General features: G+C 43.0%; 1 protein-coding gene across 1 annotated transcript in view; it reads right to left on the bottom strand.

Moving 5' to 3' along the window:
- The window catches only part of LOC115145324 (AP-1 complex subunit mu-1-like), a 37,553-nt gene that overhangs the window by 11,788 nt on the left and 6,764 nt on the right, over positions 1–19,001 (bottom strand). Inside the window, exons 2-6 of the mRNA XM_029686812.2 lie at positions 16,065–16,221; positions 15,164–15,231; positions 14,934–15,064; positions 4,700–4,847; positions 152–278 (exon numbers count right to left, since the gene is read on the bottom strand). Of these exons, the coding sequence (XP_029542672.1) occupies positions 152–278; positions 4,700–4,847; positions 14,934–15,064; positions 15,164–15,231; positions 16,065–16,221 (631 nt within the window). The remainder of the gene's footprint in view (positions 1–151; positions 279–4,699; positions 4,848–14,933; positions 15,065–15,163; positions 15,232–16,064; positions 16,222–19,001) is intronic.

Below are 19,001 nucleotides of genomic sequence, written 5' to 3'. Positions count from 1 at the left end.
TGTGTGTGTGTGTGTGACTAAATAAATTAATGGTGTGTGTGTTTGTGTGTGTGTGTGTGTGTGTGTGTGTGTGTGTGTGTGTGTGTGTGTGTGTGTGTGTGTGTGTGTGTGGTGTGTGTGTGTGTATTATACTGCATGTGTTTTTACTCACTTCCTGTGATCTCGAAGAGCACTTTGTCGTTGAGGCCCAGTCTGAGCTCTGGCATTCCAGACAGAACCACTCTGAGCTTGATGCTGCCCATGATCTCACTACGCAGGACACTGCCGGTCGCACTTACCTTGCACAGGGAGACAGACAGACACGGTTACATTAAAGGGAAGCTGAAGTTTAAAAAAATATATACTTCTCTGGTTGAAAAGGGCCTATGTTGCATCGCTATTAGTCAGAAACGTTGATTCAAGTGTACAAATGTACTACAAAGTGTAATATTTTTCATAAAGTCAGTATTTTCCCAAAACAGAGATTTGTGAGATTTCCTAGATACAGTGGATATTTGAGGGTTTGGTTTTGATTTCAATAATGCCCACTAACACAGCATGGTAACGCCTAGGAGAATTGTCATGCACAGAGAAACATCTGCGCTGATTGTGCTCTATCCAATCATTACATAAAAGATAACACATTGCCAATGTTATGTAGAAAGAACACTTGGCCCCTAAGCCCTTTATGGAGTGGCCACTTGCTACTAGTTAGCTTCATTGACAAACACAGAGATGGAACTTGGGCAATGATGAACAGTGTGTAGTTTGTGCTTAACTCACGATAGTTTGACAGCTTGCTGATGAAGCAGCAGCTGACTCGATGCTGTCTGTTTTCATGCAAATATTTTAACTTGAGAAATACTGCACCAAACACCTTTGCCTGATGTGAAATTGTGCAACTAAGACCTGCTCGGCAAAAACGTTCAAATTAATTAGAGATTTCTTCATTTATCTTCGAATAATTCGGACTATTTTGAGGGCGAAATGTTTCTACCGGGACTCAGGGGGGGGGGACAAACAACAATAACTCCCCAGAGTACAATATAGCAAACATAACCCACCCCCAAGATGCAAGTCTCGCTTTTTCTTAATGAGAAGCGGAAAAACCCAGGAAGAATTGGTGAGTTCAGCCCCCCTTTAAATAGGGAGAGACAACAGCAGGACATTTTATAGTTTAGATAGTCTTGCGTTACCACACTCGCAATGCGAAGTCTCCTTCATCATGAAGGAACCAAAGAAATCAGGAAACCCTGGAATTCAGTATAGAAATGACAAAAGGAGTTTAAGAAAGGATGAGAGAGGTATGGAAAAGAATGAGAAGGTATGTTGGAGACTGACCTAGAGACTGAAGATGAAAAAATGTATTATCAAAAAAAGGGAACTCTGAGGAAAGCCAGCTATCTAATTAAATGATCATGTGGCATGGAGAGGCCCATCAGACTTGCTCTTCCTTACAATCAGTCAGTTATTAGCCAGTTATTAGTCTCTGTCTCTGACCCCTGGGATACATGAAATGGGCTCAAGGGGCTGGTTATGTGTCAGAACAAAGAGCCGTGGGTATCCTGGTGTAACACCGTTACAACAATCCTCCGGTTTCTGTGGTAAGGAATTCTGAAATCATTTCCTCCCACTTCTGACAATTCATTTTGGGGCTCCCGAGTAGCGGTCTACGGCACTGCATCTCAGTGCTAGATGCGTCACTACAGACCGTGGTTCGATCCTGGCTGTATCACAACCGGCCGTGATCGGGAGTCCCATAGGGCTGCGCACAATTGGCCCAGCATCGTCTGGGTTAGGGGAGGGTTTGGCCGGGGGGAAGCCCGTCATTGTACAATAAGAATTTGTTCTTAACTGACTGGCCTAGTCAGATAAAGATTTTAAAAAATACAAATTCAAGGAAGTTGGAGAATGGTGTCTGGAAGCTTCTCTGACACAATGCTGATTAATACTGTAAATCTGACCTGGTTTCTTAGTCTGCACACTGCAAATGATTATCAAATCGTTAAATATACAGTAGAAGTCAGAAGTTTACACACACCTTAGCCAAATGTTTAAACTCAGTTTTTCACAATTCCAGACATTTAATCCTAGTAAAAATTCCCTGTCTTAGGTCAGTTAGGATCACCACTATTTTAAGAATGTGAAATGTCAGAATAATAGTAGAGACAATGATTTATTTCAGCTTTTATTTCTTTCATCACATTCCCAGTGGGTCAGAAGATTACATACACTCAATTAGTATTTGGTAGCATTAGCTTTAATTGGTTTAACTTGGGTCAAATGTTTCTGGTAGTCTTCCACAAGCTTCCCACAATAAGTTGGGTGAATTTTGGCCCATTCCTCCTGACAGAGCCGATGTAACTGAGTCAGGTTTGTAAGGCCTCCTTGCTCGCGCACGCTTTTTCAGTTCTGCCCACAAATTGTCATGATGCCATCTATTTTGTGAAGTGCACCAGGCCCTCCTGCAGCAAAGCACCCCCGTGCTTCACGGTAGGGATGGTATTCTTCGGCTTGCAAGCCTCCTTTCTCCTCCAAACATAACGATGGTCATTATGGAAAAAAGTTATATTTTTGTTTCATCAGACCAGAGGACATTTCTCCAAAAAGTATGATCTTTGTCCCCATGTGCAGTTGCAAACCGTAGTCTGGCTTTTTTATGGCGGTTTTGGAGCAGTGGCTTTTTCCTTGCTGGGCGGCCTTTCGGGTTATATCGATATAGAACTCGTTTTACTGTGGCTATAGATACTTTTGTAACCGTTTCCTCCAGCATCTTCACAAGGTCCTTTGTTGCTGTTCTGGGATTGATTTGCACTTTTCGCAATCTCTAGGAGACAGAACACGTCTCCTTCCTGAGTGTTATGACGGCTGCGTGGTCCCATGGTGTTTATACTTTTGTACTATTGTTTGTATAGATGAACGTGGTACGTTCAGGCATTTGGAAATTGCTCCCAAGGATGAACCAGACTTGTGGAGGTCTACATTTTTTTTCATGAGGTCTTGGCTGATTTCTTTTGATTTTCCCATGACGTCAAGCAAAGAGGCATGGAGTTGGAAGGTAAGCATTGAAATACATCCACAGGTACACCTCCAATTGACTCAAATTATCTCAATTAGCCTATCAGAAGGTTCTAAAGCCATGACATCATTTTCTGGATTTTTCCAAGCAGCTTTAAAGGCATAGTCAACTTAGTGAATGTAAACTTCTGAGCCACTGGAATTGTGATACAGTGATTTAGAAGTGAAATAATCTGTCTGGAAACAAATGTTGGAAAAATTACTTGTGTCATGCACAAAGTAGATGTCCTAACCGACTTGCCAAAACTACAGTTTGTTGACTAGAAATTTGTGGAGTGGTTGAAAAACTAGTTTTAATGATTCCAACCTAAGTGTTAGTAAACTTCCGACTTCAACTGTATATCAGACTATTAGAAATCTAATTTGAACAAAAATGGATCTACCCTGGAAACAATGTTTGATGAATTTGTTACCATTCCACCAATTCCACTCCAGTCATTACCACGAGCCCGTTCTCCCCAATTAAGATGCCACCAACCTCCTGTGCCGCACGCCTGGAGTTTTTAAAAAGGCACGTGAAAGACTCAGAGAGCATAAGGAGCATAAGGAAAAAGATGCTGTGATGCAATGTTTTTTTTTACTGAATGCAAAGCACAATGTAGGATATAACCAGGCACAGCGTCGGAACATCAGAACAAGAATGTGAAACTCCTTGAGTGGCCCAGCCAAAGCCCAGACTTGAATCCCATTGAAAATCGATGGAAAGACTTGAAGATTGCTGTTCACCGCCTCTTCCCATCTAACTTAACAGAGCTTCAGAAAATCTGGAAGGAAAAATGTGAGAAAATCCCCAAATCCAGTTGCGCAAAGCTGATACAGACATACCCAAGATGAGTCAAAGCTGTAATCGCCGACAAAGGTGCTTCTACAAAGTATTGACTCAGGGGTGTGAATACTTTTGTAAATGAGATATTTCTGTATTTCATTTTCAACAAACATGCAAACATTTCTAAAAACCTGCTTTCACTTTGTCATTATGGGGTCTTGTGTGTCGATGGGTTTCTAAAAATATATATTTAATCCATTTTGAATTCAGGCTGTAACACAACAAAATGTGTAATGAGTCAGGGGGTGTGAATACTTTCTGAAGGCACTGTAGTACAGTAGTAGATGTATATACAGTAAAGCATAGTAAAACTATATACAATAAAGCTCAGGTGTATTTTTGTCTCTGCTCATACAGGAGTAATAAAGGCTTTTTTAATCAGGGGGTGCTGGCTACTTCCTGAGGGCGGCTATGGGAAAACCTGGGACTATTTTAGACTTAGTCCCTGTTAACTTAGAGCAGTTTTTTCCAAACCTAGTCTTCGAGTACTGCCAAAAGTACACATTTTTATTGTAACCCTGGACAAGCACACATGATTCAACTTGTCAACTAATTATCAAGTCCTCGAAGAGTTGAATACGTCTTTGTCCAGGGCTACGACAAAAATGTGTACTGTTGGGGGGAAACAGTGCCCTTAGAGAGACCACGTTATTAAAACAAATACAATAGTCACAGACTGAAATCATAGTGCAGACCCTCACTAGCACGTTGTGGCTACTGTGTTCGTGGTATACTAGGGACCTTTTGATAGTACCCATTATTAATTACAATACTTGAGGTGTTTTTTACTGACATCCGAGTGAAAAGCCTCCTCACCAGCAGGTTAACGGACTCGATGACATCCATGAACACCTCGTTCTTCCTGTACTTGATGCCCTCTGACCTCCAGGACACTGCATTGGTGACGGTGGCGGGGGGGCGAGGGGCGCCCACATCCAGTTTGTGACCCTGCTGGGTGATGTACCTGCAGAGAGAGGGGTTGAGGGGAGAGGGGAGAGGACCGATACCATGTAAGCTTCTTTAGAGGAAAAAGAATGCTGTCGTCGCTACCTCACTTTCCAACTAAGGTTCGAGAACAGAGGAGAAAGCAGAATATTGAAGTAGAATCCAAGAATTTGAGGATCAGTACAAAGATGTTTGTTTTCTAGGTGATATCAATCTTTCTATAAATATATATTCATGATTAATGAGCTTCTGATAAGATACCCCAGAATAGAAAGTTAATTTATATTAAAACTCACTGGATTAGATAGATTAATGAAAGGATTTGTCTTGGGTTGTGAGCAGGTTAGTCATGGGTGTAATTGGAACAAGGGGGTTTACATTGTGATTCTATTGTGATTGTAACCAAAAGACTAAAACGGCACAAAACTAAAACACTAAGGCTCAAATCATCTTGAAGTGCATTTTGTGTGCTCATGTAAAGGTGCAATCTGCAATAGTTCAAGTTGACCTCAGACTGTCAGGCCTTGTACCCATAGCTATTTGAGAGTGATTACATGTCTCTAGCCTAGCTCCATCCCATTGTGTCTTTAAACACAGTAGACCTTGTATGTCTATTGTCTACTACTGGCTGTACTATCAATACCGTATGCTGCAGGATGATGTGATGAGACGGGGCGTGGGTAGGAGGGAGATGATATACAGTACCTATGCAAACACATGACCGTTTATTCCGTAGGTGGAACACCTGCCCGCTGCCTCTACCTCTCACTGACAAGCAACCAGGCTGACAGACAGCAACGCCATCTACTTCCTTAAATACACACACACACACACACACACAGTCCTGCCGCCCGACCTGTAATCCCACCAGATAGATCTCTCCTCTGCCTGCATCTCTCCCAGCTCTCCCTGTGGTAATGACAGACTGATCCAATCTCAACCATAGATCCTTCTGATGCCTGCAGACTTTCTCTCCCCGACTACCCTTCCCCGGGCTCCTTTGAGAATCCCCTTATTGCTCAGCTTGAAAGAGGCTGGCGTGGTTCAAAATGTGTCTGCACATTGCAAAGGCACCGAAAGCCGCCCCCCAAAATTGCCCCCCAAAAAATGACATTACACTGGTTTGCATTCACCACTTGACACAGGCCATGGTGACCTCATATAGTGTTTTATGGTAATCCCGTGTGATACAGGGAGATCATCTCGTCTCATCTTGACTCAAGGAGAGTGGAAAGAGGTGAAAGTCAAGTTGGAGACAATTGGGCTTGTTAGGTGTGTTGGTTTTGGTCCTGATTCTCCCCAGAAATCCTAATGATGTATCCAGCAACAGCATCTGAGATGGCGGGAAAATCAACAGTCATACTACGAAACAACACACACAAACACACTCCTTCTCTTTCACATACACACAAACAGGGGAAGACAATTGGAATGGTAGCCAGGCCAGGGCTCAGTTTTCTCAAAAGCATTTTATGGCTAAAATCACCATTCGATCCTTCGTAAGAGCATCTTTACATTTCTGAGCCGTTTCCCAAATCTGCCTTTATTAATGTTGCACTTGAAAGCGATCATAATCTAAACGCTGGAAATCTAAAGACCACTCGTAGAACAGCTAAATGAGTTGTTAGACCACTGTTTGCCCTCTGCCCCTCCCGCGTCACTTTACACACAGAAAATCTTTGCTAAACATAGAATGAAGATGTTTATTTTGTCTCTGTGACCTCCAAAAACATCATAACTTGTTAAACTAACTATAAATAGCCTAAAAAGTTTGCTCTGATTCTGAGGGGTTGGGTTAAATGCGGAAGACACATTTCAGTTGAAGGCATTCAGTTGTACAACTGACTAGGTATCCCCCTTTACAGCTGACTAGGTATCCCCCTTTAGAACTGACTAGGTATCCCCCTTTACAACTGACTAGGTATCCCCCTTTACAACTGACTAGGTATCCCCCTTTACAACTGACTAGGTATCCCCCTTTACAACTGACTAGGTATCCCCCTTTACAACTGACTAGGTATCCCCCTTTACAGCTGACTAGGTTTCCCCCTTTACAGCTGACTAGGTTTCCCCCTTTACAGCTGACTAGGTTTCCCCCTTTACAACTGACTAGGTTTCCCCCTTTACAGCTGACTAGGTTTCCCCCTTTACAACAGACTAGGTATCCCCCTTTACAGCTGACTAGGTTTCCCCCTTTACAGCTGACTAGGTTTCCCCCTTTACAGCTGACTAGGTTTCCCCCTTTACAGCTGACTAGGTTTCCCCCTTTACAGCTGACTAGGTTTCCCCCTTTACAGCTGACTAGGTTTCCCCCTTTACAGCTGACTAGGTATCCTTTCCCAATGTAATAAACAAGCGAAGCAAGGATATAAAAATGGAAACCGAGAACCTAATTATATGAGTGCTAGATTAGACTACATATTGACATCTCTTTCATGTAAGTGCAATCGATAGATAACTAGTATTAGGTCATTAGGCTACACCTCGGCTACATTATCTGAAAGCTCAAGCATTTCACTGTAGCCGAACCAATAACGTAAAAAGGTTATCATCATATCCTACATATCCTAAAGCTTCCATTTTTCTGCATGTTATTGGAGAGGATGCATTGGACATGTACATTTACAACTTGACATTGACTGTGCTAATGGCTAAATTTGACGAGTACTTTGTACCAAGCCAGAACGTTACGTTTGAGAGATACAAGTTTTTCTCTCTTGATCAGAAACAGGGAGTCAGTTTTGACCAGTATTTGGCTGAGCTGAACACACTGAGCAAAACGTGTGAATTTGAAAATCTGAAAGACTCACAAGTGAAAGACAGGAAGGTCTGTGGCATACTTGATAATGGACTCGAGGAGAGATTGCTGCGTGAGCAAGATTTAACTGTGGATAAAGCAGTGAATATGTGTGGAGCAGCTGAAACCACCAGAGCACAAGCTAAAGAGCTGTGCAGGGATGAGACGTCAGTGCAATGAAAAGAGAGGAGCAACACACACAACGCCTTACAAAACAAAAACAAGCAAAAGAGAGAAATCAAAACACTACATGTGGAAAATGTGGATTTATCCATAAGCCAACAAAAATGCCCTGCATATGGCAAATCATGTAACAACTGTGGGGGAAAATAATCATTTCTCAAAATGCTGCAAAGCTACGAAGACAAAGGTTCACACAGTCGAGGAGATGGAAGAATTCTTTGTTGATTCGGTGGAAATATGCAACGCAGTAAATGCTGAATGGATTGTGCCATTGACTGTGAATGAAACTATAATACCATTCAAGCTTGATACTGGTGAAGAGCAAAATACACCCGGTGAAAAGTAAGGTTACTGGTTATACTGGGGAGAACGTACCATTCAAAAAGGTAGCTACGTAGTAACTTTACAGCACAAAGATAAACAGTTCAGAGCACAGCTGCTGATTGTGGAAAAAAGTGTACAGCCTATTCTAGGAATCAAAGCATGTGAAAAGCTCAATTTGTTGAAAAGAGTGTATGTAGTGACATCACAGACTAAAAATGACCAAGAATCACTACTGGCTGAGTATGAGGATGTGTCTGAGGGTCTTGGATGTTTACCAGGAGAACACAAAATGTGTACTGATGACAAAATTACTCCAGTTGTGCATGCATGCAGAAAAGTTCCATTTGCACTGAGGAAAAAACTCAAGGAGGAACTCGGACGCATGGAAAAGATGGACGTCATCACAAAAATGGATGAACCTACAGACTGGGTAAGCTCACTGGTTATTGTGGTGAAAAAGAACGGCGATCTCAGGATATGTCTAGACCCGAGAGATCTCAACAAAGCAATCAAGAAAGAGCATTTCAAGTTGCCAACCAGAGAAGAGATAATGTCGCAGTTCGCTGGAGCTAAGTGGTTCAGTAAGCTTGGGAATGGGAATGGTCCCATGAACTGGAAAACTGCTTCAAAAACCTAAAGAAGACAATCACAGAAGAGCCAGTGCTCAGGTTCTATGATCCAGAGAAAAGCACAAGGATTTCTGCAGACGCGTCAGAGTTTGGCCTGGGAGCAGTTCTTCTGCAACAGCATGACGACACATGGCAACCCGTCGCTTATGCGTACAGAGCCTTGACAGGCGCAGAGATAAGGTATGCACAAATAGAGAGAACTACTGGCGAGCACATACGCTTGCGAAAGGTTTCACCAATACGTCTACGGACGAGACTTCGAAGTAGAAACCGACCACTTGGTGTCAATCATTGGTGATTGGTGTCAATCATGTCTAAGTCACTGAATGATTGTCCAATGAGAATCCAGAGAATGTTGATCCGACTGCAAAAGTATGATGGGAAGATGATCTATTCCCCGGGAAAGTTCATGTTCGCTGCCGACACTCTTTCTCGAGCAGTCGACAAGAAGGAGAGCGTCGACACACAGAAAAACACTGAGATTCAGGCCAACGTCGACATGATCGTAGCATCACTTCCTGTGTCTTCTGAGAGAATGCAGCAGATCGAAAGAGAGACCGCAGCTGACCAAACAATGGCAGAGTTGAAAGAAACAACACTGATAGGATGGCCTGCACAGAAAAACAACTGTCCAAGGAGAATACAGGATGACTGGATGTGCAGAGCAGAGCTCACCGTTGTGGATGACATAGTGTTCAAAAGCAACAAGATTGTCATTCCAATGACACTACGCAAAGAAATGCTACAGAAAATACACACGAGGGCCACTTGGGTGAGGAAAAATGCAAACGACGAGCACGAGAAGTAATGTACTGGCCAAGAATGAACCAGGAAATCAGCCAGACCACTGTTTCATGTAAACTGACTTTCACCTGCACAAATGCATCAGAACCAACCTACCCATCCATGAGGACTTGCCAACACCCAGAGGTGCTCACAAAGTCAAACTCGCAAAGGAAAATTAGAAAGACAAACAAAAACAGTGACACGACAAAAGTCCAAGACACTTACCTGAACTGAAACCTGGAGATCATGTACGACTCCGAGACATCACTACAGGAACCTGGATGCAGCGAGGGTGTGTGCAGAGAGAAGTTGCACCGCGATCCAAACGGAGCATGGATCACAACTGAGATGAAACAGAGTGGATCTAAGGCTTCAGCTATTCCGTCAAGGGACTGAGGATCATCGGGAGGATACTGCTGAAGCTTCAAATGCCTTTAAGCAATTGAAAATTCAGTCAGAACACCCTGACTAACAACGAACGCTGTCCAACTGTTTCAGGAACCACTTCAGCAGAACGACCAAAAAGGACTGTCAGAGCCCCTGAAAGGCTTATTGAGAATTGCTAAAAAAAAATTAAAAAAGGGGCACCTCGACTGAATGTTTGGTTTATGTGAAAAGAAATAGGGCCACAATAGAGTATTGTTGGACAGACTATATTTAGTTAAAAAATATATTGGGTTTTTTTCAGAAAATTGGGGGAATGAAATGTGTGTTATTGAAAATGGCATGTTATGCAGGTTGAGTAAACAAATGTGATGTGTAGTTACATAGAAAAGTAGTTTTCTTTTAAAGGAAAGAAGATGTGTTGTTATGTGTTAATAACATTTAGACTACGTTACCCAGCAGGCTATGCGGGAGGCGGATGGTTAAAGAATGCCTTGCATGGCTAAACATGGAGTTTTCTAGCTGAATATATTCATTAAAAGTAGTTAAACCTACGCCCCAGTTTGTCATTATATAAGGAACAAACATAACATAGGGCACGTTGATATTTTCTAAATAGCGAACAAGGCAATGAGCGACTTTGACTTTGGCCTTATTCATTCTTGCTCACGGTTTACACAAACTTAAGAAATGTAGGATTTAGCCTACATAATCAAACATTGCATACAAAATATCCCGGAAAAAAACACCTAGCCTTTATTGTCGGGAATCATTTCAGCAAGGGACAGCTCCTGCAACGGCACAGTTAAATTCCACTTTGTAATGAGTGCATCGTTAAAAGAGTCATAAGCCTAAATTCCATTGCTATCGGGAAATTGCGCCCAGGTGGGCAGTATTTTAGGCTAAAGGGGGGGGGGTTGTTGTGAAAGTGCCTGGTTGGGGGGAGATGGAGAAGCAGGGGAGGAGCTTCGGGATGTGGTGGAGGGGCTCCTTGGCGAAACGAGGAGCAGAGCTGAGCTCGTCTGTCTGGGTGTCGAGTGGAGTCAGCTGTCGGTGGCATTGTGTATGTGTCAATGGGAGACAGGCTAGCGATTATCAGCCCTATTCAGGCCCACATTCACAGACAACACAGACAACACACTGATAAAGACCTCATCAAAGCTCAGGGCAAAAAACACATCTTCATACATCCACATCAGACAGTCACCATATTATCAAAGTAAACCATCTGTTTGAGCAATTATAAAAATACAAAATTATATTATATGATGTTACATACAGGCTTTCAATTAAAGTGTAAGACTAATTACAAACAGGTAATTAAGCAGACAAAATAGGCAGATTGCCATGGTAGTCTGGACTTAATTAAGTGAACACTGAACCTTCTGCCAGAACATGGCACCATTCCCAGGGGCAAGTAACAGAACAGGAAAACAATGTCTCGTTAACGAGCTAAACCCTCTGAACCCAATAGGCTACTGTATACTGTCTGGCACTAGCCTAGATGCTAGTCTTTTATGGCATCAAACGGCAAACCATCTAGTAGAGAGATTAGTAGACAGAGGTGTTGACTGACTCGAACCGACTCTACTCTTTAGCAGAGAAGAAAACATGACATATAAAGTCTACTTAACATGCTAAAGCAGGGTTTCCCCAAACCTTTTTGAACCACGACCCCATTTTGATATCTGAAAAATAATGTAATTAATAGCCAATGTTAACTTTTTTATTTGGGGCTATGTCCGTCAATTGAAAAACATTCTAACAGCATTTCCGATTGTGAGTTGAGAAGGCAATTGTATACTTTTAATGTGGGGCAATCAATTGCAAATGAGTAATGTCTCTCATCTCACCACCGCCAATGAGATGTGTGTGCTTGATACGTGTCGCGTCCGAGCTTCTCAACATCAGGGGGCGTGGTCGACAGCGCACACTTCATCTCCGCTGTCACATCCAATCTGGATCCTATTTGGTTTTAATACAGACGAGAGCACTGAATCCAGTTTGACATCGATATGAGCTGGCGAAGGGTTGCCTACCAATGTGATTTCGAACCAACTGGGAACTCTGAAAAATACTAAGTCAAATCATGACGTCAGTGATGAAAGTCAGAGCTCGAGAAAGAGGCCCGAGTTCCCTAGTTGGAATTCCGAGTGGGATGACCGTTCAAAACCATTTTTCCCCAGTCGGAGCTCGTTTCTTTCAGAGTTCCCAGTTGTCTTGAACGTACTGAAGTTGGAGATTTCCCAGTTCCCAGTTCTGAATTACCAGTTGTTTTGAACGTGTAATTAATGCTCAGAGGGAGACGGCAGAGTATTTCCTTTGAGACAGGAACCAAAGCCTCCTCCGTAGTGAAACTGTAAATGCGTTGTCTGTAGCATTCGGTCACATGACAGCTTGATCAGCTGTACGATTTCCTTTACCGACATGTCAACTGAGCCAGGATCACAGTCAAACGGATTGGGAAGTAGGTCAGTCCCAAAGTGCTCTTCCGAGCATGGGAGGTGAGCAGCCATCACTCGTGTGGGACACACTGATGTTGTTTTCAGTTGTTTTCTTTTCATTCCACAGAAAGTCAACCAAGTCAGATTTTTACATCCATTGTGAATGACAAAAGTTCATCTCTCAGTGTGAAAAAAACTTTCCAACACCCCCTCAATAACCACCCAGCCTCGGTGTGAAATAGACTTTCCAACACCCCCAATAACCACCAAGCCTCGGTGTGAAATAGACTTTCCAACACCCCCTCAATAACCACCAAGCCTCGGTGTGAAATAGACTTTCCAACACCCCCTCAATAACCACCAAGCCTCGGTGTGAAATAGACTTTCCAACACCCCTTCAATAACCACCAAGCCTCGGTGTGAAATAGAACAGTCATGCTCTGATCCCATATCTCTACATAGTTTTGCGAAAAGGCGCTCGCACAATTGATGTGATTTGATGTAGTTTACAATTGAAGATACCTGCTGCAGTATATCTCAGAGTTCCGTGCTCAGCTCTTTTGCCACCTTTTTCTCTCGGTTTATCATACAATGTGTCCATATGTCAGAGGGAGACGCATTCATAACTAGAGTGCAGAGGCCTGCCCGCCGTCCTGTGATAGATGGCGCCCCATCTGTGCAAAAGTCCACCATTCGATCCCATATGGAATCACTTTTTTGTCAATATAGCCACGCAGCACACTGAACATCCCCTATGTCGTTTCATGCTCAGGAATCGCGAGACAGAACAATATGTCCTCGTGAATAGCATCCCCCGACACGCATGGGCATCTCGGCCCTCACAGCTAACGTCAGTTTGAAGAGCATACGCTGGGGAGTTTGAGTCGTTCAGTCAGAGTTTCCTCTTGATTGCAAGCAATAGCGTACATTTTTCAGTTAACAGTGCTATCTGACAAAGGTATTGATGCGAGTTTCTCTGCCTCTGCCTCCCCACACATTCTTTTCACCATATTAATTGCAGCTGGTAATATCAAAGTCTCTGCAATAGTGCGTGGTTTCATATCCGGCCTAGCCATTCACCGTGGGAATGATTCAAGTGCACCGGTCAAGGCCTTTTTCCATGATCTAAGGGCACTCTCGTTAGATTTGAATAATTTTCATTTACATTTTTATTGTTAACCACATTACAATAATTTTGAGATACAAAGACGATATTATAATATATACACTGCTCAAAAAAATAAAGGGAACACTAAAATAACAACATCAATGCCTTCCTCTTGCAGGAACCGCTGACACACTCCAGCCACATGAGGTCTTGCATTAGGAGGAACCCAGGGCCAACCGCACCAGCATATGGTCTCACAAGGGGTCTGAGGATCTCATCTCGGTACCTAATGGCAGTCAGGCTACCTATGGCGAGCACGTGGAGGGCTGTGCGGCCCCCCAAAGAAATGCCACCCCACACCATGACTGACCCACCGCCAAACCGGTCATGCTGGAGGATGTTGCAGGCAGCAGAATGTTCTCCACGGCGTCTCCAGACTCTGTCACGTCTGTCACAATGTGCTCAGTGTGAACCTGCTTTCATCTGTGAAGAGCACAGGGCGCCAGTCGCGAATTTGTCAATCTTGGTGTTCTCTGGCAAATGCCAAACGTCCTGCACGGTGTTGGGCTGTAAGCACAACCCCCACCTGTGGATGTCGGGCCCTCATACCACACTCATGGAGTCTGTTTGAGCAGACACATGTACATTTGTGGCCTGCTGGAGGTCATTTTGCAGGGCTCTGGCAGTGCTCCTCCTGCTCCTCCTTGCACAAAGGCGGAGGTAGCGGTCCTGCTGCTGGGTTTTTGCCCTCCTACGGCCTCCTTCACATCTCCTGATGTACTGGCTTGTCTCCTGGTAGCGCCTCCATGCTCTGGACGCTACGCTGACAGACACAGCAAAGCTTCTTGCCACAGCTCGCATTGATGTGCCATCCTGGATGAGCTGCACTATCTGAGCCACTTGTGTGGGTTGTAGACTCCGTCTCATGCTACCACTAGAGTGAAAGCACCGCCAGCATTCAAAAGTGACCAAAACATCAGCCAGGAAGCATAGGAACTGAGAAGTGGTCTGTGGTCACCACCTGCAGAACCACTCCTTTATTGGAGTTTGAAATATCCAATAAATGTCGTTCCACTTCATGATTGTGTCCCACTTGTTGTTGATTCTTCACAAAAAAATACAGTTTTATATCTTTATGTTTGAAGCCTGAAATGTGGCAAAAGGTCGCAAAGTTCAAGGGGGCCGAATACTTTCGCAAGGCACTGTATATATATTTTGTAAATTCTCCCGCATGCCCCATTTTCATATCAAGTGACCCCACCTGGGGTCACGACCCCTAGTTCCGGAACAGCTGAGCTAAGGCCCTTGAACTCTATACTGTAGCCTACTCAGCAATATGGTAGTCTGTTGGATGGTAGTCTGTTTTAGCATTGCCCCTGTGTTGCAGTCTAAAATGCCAAGACTTCCAGGCCAGACTGTAGTCTTGACTGTAACCGAGTCCTCTACTCACTCTTGCAGGATCTTGCTGTCTGTGGTCTGGGGAAAGCCAAAGTCCATGACCTCGTCCATCAGCTCGTACACAATCACAAAGTTGTCACGGATGCTCTCCTCCTCCAGCTCCTTAAAGTACTCCTTAAACACCTACAGATTTACAGACAACTTAAATACAAGATCAATACAATACCAGAATAGTAAGCACAGTGTAATATAGTAGGTATTGTCAGTGAAGCACACACTCACCTGTACTATTTTGTAGAGGAAGGAGTATACCAGAGCAGCGTTGGCATTCTTCTTGGTCATTGCCACCACTAAAGGACGACTGTTAAGTACGTACTACACTGTTGAACAGAAAAAGGTACTGTGCCACTGCTGTTTTAAATCTATCAAATGGAACGTTTACAATCTGCAGTTGCTACATCTATTTGGACTTGTAAATTAGTGATACATACCGATTGACTCTTGAAGAATATAACTTAGAAATGCCTTAGTTCAACTGCCTTATCCCAACAGAACCCAAAATATAAGCTTGCTTTACTCCAATGTTTGTAAACAAAGTAAATGTAAACAAACACTAGATAGTTTTAACCATGTTTTGAGGCTATCATTTGATATCATGGGATGGTCAGCCCTTGCATCCATAGCTCTGTCTATGAATTTGAGTGGTTACATTTCTCCAGCCCCATCCCTCAGCTTTTTACCAAAACAGATAAACTTTTAAAAATGTACACCTGTTAATTGAAATGCATTCCAGGTGACTACCTCATGAATCTGGTTGAGAGAATGCCAAGAGTGTGCAAAGCTGTCATCAAGGCAAAGGGTGGAATCTTTGAATAATCTCAAATATATTTGTTTAACACTTTTTTGGTTACTACATGATTCCATATGTGTTATTTCATAGCTTTGATGTCTTCACTAATATTCTACAATGTAGAAAAGTGTCAAATAAAGAAAAACCCTTGAATGAGTAGGTGTGTCCAAACTTTTGACTTGTACTGTACACAGCACGACATCATGAATCTGCATGCATGCAGTGAGGTTGTGAACTGTGAATTGTGAGATGCGTCTCGTGAGCGAGACAGAGGCTGAGACAGACGGCCTGACCGGCTGAGCAGTAACAGGACTTCCTGCTTGGACAGGATACGGTAGAGGTTGCTGTGTTTGATCCACAGGAAGTGTGAGGAGCCGCTGGTCACCAGGGGCGACGTGTCTGCGTCGTCCTCCATCCTCATCATTATAGGCATGAAATGGTCGATCTCATTCATGTCCATGTTTCCCATGTAGTTACGACTTATCAACACCTACAAGGAAAACACATAACATGAAAATAGAGGGTGAGGATTTGCAACATGTCCATGTTGCTCTTGTAGTTACGACCTGGCCAATTAGATAACGTGACAAAGGGCATTGTAACACATTGATGTACATTCATTTTCTATTCAATTCAGTTCGTCTTCATTTAGATATTTAGATATATTTCAATCTAAATCTTTTCCAAGGAGTCCATAGTGGAAGATATGCAACAGTACAAATTGAAAAAGATCCAAAAATGGAGCCATATGTCCTTCCCCTCGTTCTGACGGCTCAGCGGTAAGTTGTGTAACATCATAAAATTGTCTGTCGAAATGGGCAGCAGCCTCTGCCAGGAAGACCACTGTTAAGAAACAGTAAATAACTAGTCTTGTGATCACAACACTCAATAACAGCATTGTGCAATATACACTGGAGTGGCCCGAGGGAAGCATCACTTTCTCTCTCTCTCTCACACCTATGTCTTATTATACTTGTGAGCAGTGGCAGAGCCCCATCTGTTTTGAGCCCCATCTGTTTTGAGCCCCATCTGTTTTGAGCCCCACCTGTTTTGAGCCCCACCTGTTTTGAGCCCCATCTGTTTTGAGCCCCACCTGTTTTGAGCCCCATCTGTTTTGAGCCCCATCTGTTTTGAGCCCCATCTGTTTTGAGCCCCACCTGTTTTGAGCCCCATCTGTTTTGAGCCCCACCTGTTTTGAGCCCCATCTGTTTTGAGCCCCATCTGTTTTGAGCCCCATCTGTTTTGAGCCCCATCTGTTTTGAGCCCCATCTGTTTTGAGCCCCATCTGTTTTGAGCCCCACCTGTTTTGAGCCCCACCTGTTTTGAGCCCCACCTGTTTTGAGCCCCACCTGTTTTGAGCCCCACCTGTTTTGAGCCCCACCTGTTTTGAGCCCCACCTGTTTTGAGCCCCACCTGTTTTGAGCCCCACCTGTTTTGAGCCCCACCTGTTTTGAGCCCCACCTGTTTTGAGCCCCACATTTTAAGCCAAAAAATATATAAATAAAAAAGTGCTTGTTTTGCATGTTATTTTGGCATTAACACATGACACATTTCAGTTGGTAAACAATGTAAAAAAATATATTAAGAAATAAGTAATTGCGTCAATAAAGCCGTTTTTTTGCTTTCTTGAGTAAGGCAGCTTCAAAATGCAGGTGTTTCAGCCTAGCTCAGTGCTTTCTGTGGTGATAGGGCAGACAGCGGAAAATACAGAGCGAAGGTGTTGGTAATGTTCTCTAGTTGCACCGTGATTGGCTCAGTCTTCCGTCACTCATGGGGACACTACGTCACCGCCAAGTCTATGGGTAAAGGTAAAAAAAAATGCAAGCCCCTTGGGTGCTGCCATAGAGTTACATTAGAAGTGCCCATCCAAGAAGGCTCAAGGTCATTGGCCACAGATAAAATGACGTCAAATCACGTTACATCTACAGTAGCTTTGATTGGACTGATCATGTCAACATCATACTTAAAATCTTAGCTAGCTGTCATCCTCATGAATCAAGTTGACAATCTACTGGCAAATCCTTTTTAATCCTTGTCATATAAAGAGAAATAATGAAGAGAAATGAAATAAAACGTATCGGCGCTAATCGGCCATAAACATTACACAGCAAGATGGAAATGGCAAATTCAACAACGAGTGGTTGGGAAGGAATCAGTGGTTAACTGCAAGCATTGCAAAGCAATCACTAGCCTGCTATTCAGTGGAGTGGATTTGTGTGTCCTAAGGGGATTAAGGGTCTCTATTCCAATAAAAAAACTATAAACATTCAACATTGGCCATGCTGCCAATGAAGCATAATTTGTGCCGCGCTCAAAACTGTATACTCAGAACTGCAAAATTTTACTTCAGGGAGTTCAAGACAACTGGGAAAATCGTGAAAAATTAGCTCAGACTGGGAAAATTACTTTTGAACGGTCATCCAACTCGGAATTGAAAATCCAGAAGTTGCACCTCTTTCTAGAGCTACGACCTGAAGATCACTGACGTCATCATGATTCAACCTTGTTTTTTTCAGAGTTCCCAGTTGTCTTGAAAGCATCAAAAATCCAGAGAATGCCAGACTTTGATAACAACATTTGCATACGAAGGAATGCCGCGCCAACTTCATGTTCAAGTGAGCACAGCACGACAAGGTGTGTCCAAAAATGTCTTGTATGCTGATGCATAAATTATGTAATATCCAGAGAGATATGTATGCTGTAGATAAGAAAAGTAATACTAAGTACAGTGGGGCAAAAAAGTATTTAGTCAACCACCAATTGTGCAAGTTCTCCCACTGAAAAAGATGAGAGAGGCCTGTAATTTTCATCATAGGTACACTTCAACTATGACAGACAAAATGAGAAAAAAAAATCCAGAAAATCACATTGTCGGATTTTTTATGAATTTATTTGCAAATTATGGTGGAAAATAAGTATTTGGTCACCTTCTAACAAGCAAGATTTCTGGCTCTCACAGACCTGTAACTTCTTCTTTAAGAGGCTCCTCTGTCCTCCACTCATTACCTGTATTAATGGCAACTGTATATGTTGTGTGGTAAACTGTTAGTAGCTCATGTGCCTCACCCTAATAATTTGGTCTATTTTCCCCTCTTAATTTCGCCTACTGTTCTGACTTGGTGGTGCATATTAGCCTATAACCTGTTCTAGAGAAATGTAATCAACAAATATTGTAAGAGCTTTCATTGTCTGCTTATATGCCCCCTTTATTTATCCTTCGGTTCTGACTTGGTGTGCAGGGAAAACACTGTAAGAACATACCATGTTCTG

The sequence above is a fragment of the Oncorhynchus nerka genome, linkage group LG17, assembly GCF_034236695.1.
Source record: "Oncorhynchus nerka isolate Pitt River linkage group LG17, Oner_Uvic_2.0, whole genome shotgun sequence".
In the NCBI taxonomy this organism is placed as follows: Eukaryota; Metazoa; Chordata; class Actinopteri; order Salmoniformes; family Salmonidae; genus Oncorhynchus; species Oncorhynchus nerka.
This window is presented reverse-complemented; position numbering and strand designations above follow the sequence as displayed.